Source organism: Apteryx mantelli, chromosome 25 (assembly GCF_036417845.1).
Source record: "Apteryx mantelli isolate bAptMan1 chromosome 25, bAptMan1.hap1, whole genome shotgun sequence".
Taxonomy (NCBI): domain Eukaryota; kingdom Metazoa; phylum Chordata; class Aves; order Apterygiformes; family Apterygidae; genus Apteryx; species Apteryx mantelli.
Genome location: NC_090002.1, coordinates 1,706,359 through 1,715,316, shown reverse-complemented (window position 1 = coordinate 1,715,316; position 8,958 = coordinate 1,706,359). Strand labels below are relative to the sequence as shown.

Below are 8,958 nucleotides of genomic sequence, written 5' to 3'. Positions count from 1 at the left end.
TGATCTAGCAGTGTAAGTTATTTATTCTTGGTCTGTAACTGCATTGAACACTGAAGATTCATTCTCCTCTGCTCATTTCAGGGCATCTTTTTTCTTTTCTTTCTTTTCTTACAGTCATTCCTGGGACCTTTTTCCATCATCCATAATGAAAATTAAACATAGAGTTTCAGAGAATACCTGGAAATGTAGATTTTTTACTGGCTACTTCTGGGTACTTCAAAAAATGCTAGCCTGGGTTGCAATGATTTTGTTAGAAATAAACTAGCAATTTCAAAGGAGAAGTGTAAAATATGTTTGCCACTTCCCCTATATGATATTCCATCTTTAAAATCAAAGAAATAAACCCCTCACTGCTGACTGCTTTATTGCTGGGTAGAAGGCAAAGGCATCTGTGTCCTTTCTGCCCTGCTTCATCTCTGCCATCTGCAGGGATATTTCTACCTAGGAAAGCTTTTCCTGTCTGATTGATGCAATCACTCAGGTGTGGTCATATCCACATGGACAATCATCCTGGGCAGGGAGCTTATTAGTTCTCACAGTTCACTGGTTAAAACACTCACCCAGTGCCTTGGACATTCAGCTTCAAATCACTTCCCTGCTTGAAGGGATATTCTGCCACAGCAGCCACTGCCAGGGTGACTATCTTTCCACCCCAGCTCTGGGTTAGTTTGGATGTCCACCACCTCTCTTGGTCATGCTGGTCCACTTCGCAGACCAGTGAAACATACAGGTACATGAGAACCAGGACCCGGGAGTGCCATGCCAATGCATGGGTCCCACTTCTCTTGGAAGAGAGAGATTAATGCAGTCCATGCGCTTGCAAGAGACCAGTGCCAGCACCAGATGGGCCACCTTAAATGCAGCATGGCAGCTCTTCGAGTTTTTGTCTGGCTCCAGATAGGTGGGTCTGTCTCCTCTCAGCAAGAGACATAAGTTTCTTTCCTTTCTCAGAGTCTCCCAGCCCTACTTAAATCAGAACTTTTATTTTTGGTAAGGGAAGTGATTCCAAACCATTTGCACATCTTTCAGTCTTGCTGCTACAGAAAAACAAAACCAGGAGAGAGAAGAAGAAGAAAAAAACCCCATCTCTGATTCCTTTATTATGCTTCTCCATGCTTAATTCTAACACCTCCTCCTGTGAGCCCAGAGAGCACTCAGCTATGCTAATGGGAAGGTATCACAGCTCAGCAAATGCATGACTTGCTAAGGCAAACAAATTATTGGCTGGAACTAACTCAGAAAAAGATGGCCCTGGCTTTTTTTTTGTCTTCCTGCCACGCTGTCTGTACTATGGTTTTAGATACCTTTCCTTGCATGGAAGGGTGTATGATTTATCAAAACTGGAGAGCTTGCAGAGAAAAAGGCTGCAAAATTATTTTGTATCTGACACAATCGTTAGTATTATTATTTCTTCTGTAGCTGGGAAGGACACTTATAAAACATCTAACAAGCTGCTAAGGAGATTGCCTAAAGCACTGATTTAAAAATCTGCTGCTAGAGCCTATTCCTTGGTGCTCTGTACATATTTCAAGCTCCAGTATCTTTGTACGGAAGGGAATTCAGATGAAATTTCTGAATAGTTTACAGGGTCTTTCTGACAGTTTAGTGGGTGCTCTCTTCAACTATTGGGCCTAAGTTATCTGCTGATGACGTGAATCAGAGGTGCCTGGAAAAGGCTGGTGCAGTCTGAGCAAGCGTGTTGTAGAGCAGAAGGGCATTCAGACCTCCTACTTTGCGCTGCTGAAGAGCAACAACCCCCTCTGCTCACATGCATATTGCAAGCCCCCCAGATGTCTTCTGAATTGAAACCAAGTGCAGTTAGCCAGATGTCAACTGCTGAGTGAAGAACGCTGTTGGAGCGTTTTGCATGGTCTTGTATGGGTAATCCAACATGAGCTCTGCTTCAGCCAAAAATTGCACTGTAATCCAGCCTGCCTAGAAGTCCTGGTCCTGCTAAAGGGGATGCCAGCGGAGGCCAGCTGCTGGTACTTTCTCGGGGGGGGGGGGAGAAATCTATTTTGTGCAGTCGCTGTGTCAGATCACCCAGGTCCAGCAGAAGGAGCAAACTTTGACGAGCAGCAGAGCCCAGCCTGTCCTCCTGGTGGCTCTGCTTACATGCTCAGAGTCAAACGTCTGCATATGCACATCACTGCATCGGAGGCTGAATGTGCCTCTTACTCCTGGTGAAGTGAAGTCAAGGACTTGAAAACTGGTGCTCATCAGATCTACGCAGAGGAACTGTATTTCTCTAGTTACAGGGACTGTGGCTTGTCTTGAGCATGAGCTGCCTTTTGAATGGTAAGTGTGGAGTTTATAATCACTAATCCCTATATTTTATATGGCACTTTTCATTAGCAGATCACAAAGCATTTTGCAGAAGAAGGTCAAAATCATGATCTCCATTTTAAAGATGGGGACAAGGAGCTGAAGGGCCGCAAAAAAAGTCTCCCCACAGGCAGCTGACAGAACTAAGGACAGTATCCCACAGTTCCCACATCCAGCTCAATGATCTGGCATCTCTAGTCCCATTATTAACACTGGGAAGACTCCCTTTAATTGGTGTCGAATGTTTGAAAGTGGAAGGAGCTGTCGTCATGGATACAGCATCCACAGGCTCTCCTTTGACTTGGTTGGAGCAGTTCTCTTTCACAATAGCTCTGTGGTCTTCAGATGTCAATGCAACAATGAGCACAGAAATAGGGATTCATTTGCAACTGGTGCAGATGCTTACTATGCAATAAGAAGACAAAATAAATCGTTGACTGTAACCCTCTTAGATTAACTGAGCTAGCTGATTCACTGATTTGTCCAGCACCAACTGCTCAGGAGCAGACTCTCAGGCCCTGTTGAATCAGTTACCTTCCATGACTTGTGACATGAAACTTTCACTCAGTTTGTGTCCTTCACAACAGAGCATCAGTATTATCTCCATCCCCTGCCTTGGACACTAGTTCTCCTCAACAACATGTGGTCTCAGCACTGAACAGGGAGAACCCCCCCCCCCCCATTCCTTCACACACACACACCCTAGCAAGAATATTTCAGCTGGTGACAGACATGGCTGAGAACTCACCTGTGGTGTTGCTGACATCCTACAAACAACCTCCCTGCCATTCCCTGCCTTCTTCCTCCACATGCAGGGACACTCAGCTCATCAGAGCATCACACCATCTCCTTCTCAGAGGTGCCAGCTTTCCCATCTGAGCTCGGCCCAGCCCTCAGGTGGCTCCTTACACATTTTCCTTCCAATAAGAGGTTTTGCCACACTTTCAGAGCCAATATTCAGATTACCTCTGGCAGCACACCTGAGGGGTGGCACGTTAGGCTCACCTTGTGCAAGAACAGCCCTGGGGAAAGGGGCATTTTTGCAGTGCCTCACAGAGACCTCCTTATCCACAACAGCCTTCAGTTTGGGGAGCAGAACCATTTACAGGAATGAGCCCAGCTGGTGCAGAGAGTTTGGCCAGCGGTTAAAAATAGGGGTAGACTGATCCAGCTGTATTGCAGAAATGCTGATTTCTAACTTAGCTGTTTTAAAGAAGTGTATTTTTCTTCCTTGTCTAGTGTGGATGAGGTGGGTTAAATCATCCTTCCTATGTTAAATAAATTGAAATGGTAGCAGCACAGTCAAAGCTTGTGGCCAGGCAGCTTGCCCAAGCAAGGCTCAGCTCTCTGTCCTTCCACTAGTCTCTTCCAGATTGTTGTTATAGGGATTTACGAGCACTTGCAACACGCTCAGCACATCTGAGATAAAGGAGATGAGAAGCAAATCTCTGCTTCTGGATCTCTGTCCTCCCCCACCCCAGACTGGAACAGTTCCTAGTACATACTGATGGGTTAGGTTCAGTTCTGAAGACCAGACTGCTCAGCCAATTACTGCATTCAGTCAATACCACCCATGCTGTCCAAAAAAAAAAAAAAAAAAAAAGCCAAACTCCTTTTCAGAGCAGTCAGCTTGATGTTGTCTGGTCCTTCAGAGTCAGTCTACCTCTTGGGTCCTTTGGCTGTTTTAGCAACCTGCCACTGAGTTGGATACAGTCTCTATAGCAGCGACTCCAGCCCTGAGATGCTGGCACAGGTTTTCTCATTGACTGTCAGTGGTCTAGCAGCAATGGATTCTCCACTTCAGTTCACCACTCTCAGCTTCCCTAATCTCTCTGCATCACCTTATATTAGGTGATCAGCCTACAAGCACAAGGTATAGCCAATGCCAATTCTGGCTACCTCTTCCTGTCCTGCTTTACTTTCCCTCTCCTCCTCTGCTGCTAAAAGAGATGGGGAAAAAGGTTACCCATTAAACCAAAATAATTTGATTTAACAGATTCCAGGGGAAGGGGTATGCTGATCTTTATTGGAGGAGAAAAACCCAGACAAAGGAAACTCTCCTGTTTCTGTTTTCAAGAGTCTCCCTTTATTTTTGACCGTTCATCTTTATTTTCCTTATAAATACAGGTGCTCGGCAGCCAAGGCAACAGTGGTAATTGTCACCATAACTACACAGTTGTTGAAACCTGACTGTCCAGCAGTATGCTAAACTCCGCAGCAGGCTGACAGCTATCACACTCAATACACCTTTCTAAGATAGAAAGGCTAAGCAAGGCTAAGCCAATACTACAAAGGATCTGAACAGCAATTTCCATCTGGAGAGTTTCTGTTCCTCTGTGATACAAACCACTGGGACATGCTCTTTGGTACCAACAGCAGCATACCCACAACACAAAATTGCTTGCTGTTTTCTACCTCTGTATGAGTTTTTTTCTGCTAAGGGGACTTAGCAAAACATTTTACTTTCAGAAAGAGCCATGAAAAATAAGCGATAAAGAGTGGGTGCAAGAGGGAATAGTAGCAGTTTCTTGGAAATCAGTATGGTTTTGAAAGGTTTTCTGCAGGAGTACAGGTGCTGAGCCAGGATGATACACTCATCTCTTTGTAAACAGTTCTGCTTTTCTCTGATGGCAACTAAAGGAATTTAAGAAGAAATCTAGCTGTTTGCTTTTTACTGTGTGACAGCTCACACTCACCATAGTCAGTAGAAGCAAAAACATTAATTTTTTTTGTCTGGGAAACCCACAGGGTTTTACATACACACTACCCACGCACAGTCAGGCGTCTAGATTTAGGTGAACCATTTTAGGTAGACTGCAGATAGGTCTTACAGAATGTTCCTAGGAATGAAACGCTGACAATATAAGGAAAAAGCAGCATTGGGATTCATCTGGAAAGACCTTTTGAACTAGGCTAACCTTGTTGGGCAGGGAAGATAGACTGCAATATTGCAATGTAGATAGACAGACCATGACTGGACCAGGGGCTCTCGTGGAACACAAGTTGCAGCACCTAGTGATTACTGCTCCTCACCATGCACTGCATGTTCCTGCGGGACACAGTGAGAAATGAAGGTTATGTCCCAACACGTGGGTGAGCAAAGCTGTGGTGGGTAGCCAAGCAGAGGAGTGCCTCAAGTGATGACACATGACTTTATTTCAGAAAGCTTTCTGCATCATACACGCTTGATCTTAATTTATTTAGAGGTGGCTTGGGATCACCAGGCTTGCTTATTTTTTACATGCAAGAATGCCTGTTGTTACAAAACTGTTCTTGAATCCTGAGTACTCCTGGATTAGAAGTCATTGATCAGTTTTAAGCACTGCAGGGGAGGGATGATTTACTATCAACAGCAGGAGTCACAGTTCAGGGGAAACTTTTATATCAGTACTAGCTAGAGAAGTTGGTTCCCACAAGAGTAGGTATTAGAGGACTTATTCCCCTCACCTTCCTTCTCTTTTGTCCCTTTTTGTGATCCTACAGAGGCTCTAGAAAATGGTGTGAAAGGTCCCACCAGCCAGGCAAGAGGTCTATTATGTTCCACATACTCCAGCAGTTCATCCATGCACTCCTGGCCTGTGTTCATTAAATGGTGTTTCTGGGTCAGGATGTTCCTGGACAGGTCTTGGAAAGAAGCAGCAGCCTGCAAGGAGTTGTGGGTCTCCTGTAATTCCTGCTGTACCTGCTGCATCTTGTCCTGGATGCTGGATGGGAAGCCTTGGCTGTTGGCTGGTAGAGTCTGCAGAGTGTGCTGCAGTTGCTGGGTGATGCCATGAGACATGGCCAGAATCTGGACCTCCAGCCACTACAGGGGAGGAAAGGAAGCTTTAGAAGCAGCTCCCAGTGCACCCACTCCCACCCCAAAACAGCTTCAGTGAGCCAGCATCTCCAGCAGACCACTATCTTCAGCTCCAAGGAAGTTGCGTCCTCATTCTCTTTTGGCTGCTTCTTGTTCCAGGTCAGCCACATCTGGTGCAGCTTCTCCTGCCCATTTTGAAGCTTCTGACCAATACCCTGCTTGACACAATCAGTCTGGAGTAGGACAGGAAAGCGAAGACAAGGGTGAATTACTATAGCAGCAAGACTTGCCTTGTGACTACCCCAGCCAGCTTGTGAGCTGGCACAGAGATCCTCCTGGTCTTCACAGGGAGTAAAGGGGAAGACTGCTGTACAGCAAGCAGCTTCAAGACAGGACGCTTGGAGACAGAACAGTGTTCCTACCAGCTCAATGACCTCCTGCAACTTTGAGAAAGTCTCCTGCGTGACCGTCTTGATCTTCCTCACTTTGGCTAAGAAGCACTGGTAGGCTTTTTGATGCAGATGAGTGGGCAAGGAACTCAGATGTATGAAATAACCCTGATGGTCTGACTGCTGCTGGACAGCTGCCCCTTCAGTCCCCTCCACAGAGACCACAAGGTCAGCTGGAAAAAACAGCGATGAGAAGTTAATTGTTAATTGTCCTAGAGTGCATACGACAGATGGTCAGCAGTCATGAAGCCTTGCAGGTTAGAGTCAGAGTGACCATGGCTTTTAAAAGTGTCTGTATCCCCCAAATATAGCAGGAACTGGGAGGCCGAGTACCCCAACCACACACACTCGCGCTACCTCTCTACATTGCAGAGAAGCCTAGAAAGATCTTCTTTGCAGATCTGCCTCACGCAAGTGTTTTCTGACCTAGTTCCTCATCTGTGATGGGGAAATGGTGATCCGATTTTCCTGGCACAGCTTCCACACTTCTGTCAGTGATCTTGCCTGCTTCGCAATCCACTGCCATGCCCTGGCTGGTCACCACGGACCTATCAGACTCCAGGACTCTCTGAACAACTTCCCTGGCTGCCTCCAACACCACCACTCTGATCGCAGCGTCTTCGGCACCAGTGATGCTGGGTGACACCAGCTCTTTGATGCCAGAGAGAATGTAGAGAGAGATCAGAAGACTGAATGTACCCACTTCTGTAGAACAGCATTTGGTACAACCGTGAGGTTGATGAGACTATTTCAACATCAGAGCTATTTGACCAGCCCAGGTGGGGAATAAATCAGACTACAAGTGTGAGTAAGCTCTGCTTGGGGTGCAGTTCACCCAGTTTGTGGGATGTGGAAACTGTAATGAGACTTGCATGGGACCTTCCACAAAAATAATCTGACAGTTTGTTAAAATTGTCATTGAGAGCTTCAGTGAGAAGAACGTGGGACAACAAATGTTAAGAAACTTCACCTCAGGTTAGAGTATTCAAATTTGTCAAGGGACAGTAGTCCAGCAGCAAGGATACAAAGAGTTTCCAGCTGTGCTCTAACATCTTCCCAGAAGATGGACTCTAGAACATGCATGTAGCAGAGTACCAACCCACCAGCTGGGAGAGAAGGGGACAGAAGGGCAAGTCAGAACAGCTGTGACAGCTCCAGAGGGTTCTGGCTTTGCAGCTTCAAACTTTTCCCAGTTGGGACAGAGCTGCAGGATTGAAACTCTCAACACAGAGTGCTCAAGTAACACTCATTTGTTTTTGGAGAGTAACTATTTGTTTGTTTCCTTTGTCTTTTAATCATTTCAGCAGGAAAGTCCAGCGCCAGGAGTGTCTGCACTGCAGCTACTGAGTACAGATTACAGTATGTTTGCCATCTAACTTCAGAATTTGCATTTAAGTCTATTGACTAAATGTACCAGGCTTGATCAGACAGTCAAAAGAGCCATTCAGGCAAAAATAACCAAAGGAAGTTGGGAGTGAAAGGAGGAGCTGGTTTAGGCTGTTAGAGGAGCCTTGGGGTAGGAAGCAGGGGGAATGGACATCTGAGCCAGCCCAAGGGAACTGGCAGGTACCCAGGTCTCATCTCCTCTGTGAGGGAGAGCGTTCCAGAAGAACATGTCATGGACACCAAGAAGGGGGGGGGGGGATGTTCCTAGTTGGCGAGAATTTCTAGTTCTGTGTTAGATTGAAGGATTAGCATTTTTAGTCAAGGTACTCCTTCAGTCAATATTGGTTCTTTCCTCTCCAGTAGAAGTTGCATGTATGTAGATTCAACTGGTCTGTAACAAGGCTTTTCTCTGGAGGTCATAGCCACCCACCACCCTTCTTTTGTTTTGTTTTGTTTGTTTCTACAGACCAGATTTAAGTCTAAATTTTATTGCATAGAAGTTCAGGACCAAGGCACACCATTTGCTGGGTAAGGGTTCAAAGAGATTCAATACTGAAGTCAGTTATGAGTGACTCACAAGATACCTGGTGGGAGAAGAGAAGAGAGCCTTGCTCTTCTCTCAGCCCAGAACAAGGAGACTGGCCAGGTCCAGCTAGACAAGCAAGTTCACCTGGCCTCCCATCCACCAGAAACTGTTACCTTGTCATCTGGTTCTTGCAGGTTTGGCAACTTGTCTTCCAATTTGTCCTGTCCCAGGTAAATACATTCCTTCATTGTTGCAACTAAAGGCAAATCAGAAATCAAATGCATTTGAAAGTGAACATGTAAATAGATCTTAGACTTTCTACATCCTGCCAGCATGTCCCCCACATCAGCAGGGGGGGAGACACTTGGAACAGCAGGTAGGTACTCTGTGTGAGCTGTAACTGGAGCAGCAGCTTCTGGGTGCAGGCGTGAGGAAGCGGCTGCTACTGTGGCTAGGGGGAAACTAAGCCTGCC

At 46.0% G+C, this 8,958-nt stretch overlaps 1 protein-coding gene across 1 annotated transcript; it reads right to left on the bottom strand.

Moving 5' to 3' along the window:
* Positions 1-4,185: 4,185 nt before the first annotated feature.
* Positions 4,186-8,733, bottom strand: LOC136994173 (perilipin-3-like). Its single transcript, XM_067310423.1, has 6 exons — positions 8,659-8,733; positions 7,000-7,222; positions 6,547-6,746; positions 6,223-6,357; positions 5,773-6,130; positions 4,186-4,265 (listed from the first exon to the last, which is right to left on the bottom strand). Exons 1-6 carry the CDS (start codon positions 8,731-8,733, stop codon positions 4,186-4,188), a joined length of 1,071 nt encoding a protein of 356 aa, XP_067166524.1.
* Between the last annotated feature and the right edge of the window lie 225 nt (positions 8,734-8,958).

Excerpts from the sequence above, each read along its gene's own strand:
- LOC136994173 (XM_067310423.1), bottom strand. The coding sequence starts at position 8,733 with ATGAAGGAATGTATTTACCTGGGACAGGACAAATTGGAAGACAAGTTG. Across the intron at positions 6,358-6,546 it reads TGCAGGAGGTCATTGAGCTG|ACTGATTGTGTCAAGCAGGG; the intron begins GTAGGAACACTG and ends GTCCTACTCCAG. Across the intron at positions 4,266-5,772 it reads AGGGACAAAAGAGAAGGAAG|CAGCAGAGGAGGAGAGGGAA; the intron begins GTGAGGGGAATA and ends CATCTCTTTTAG.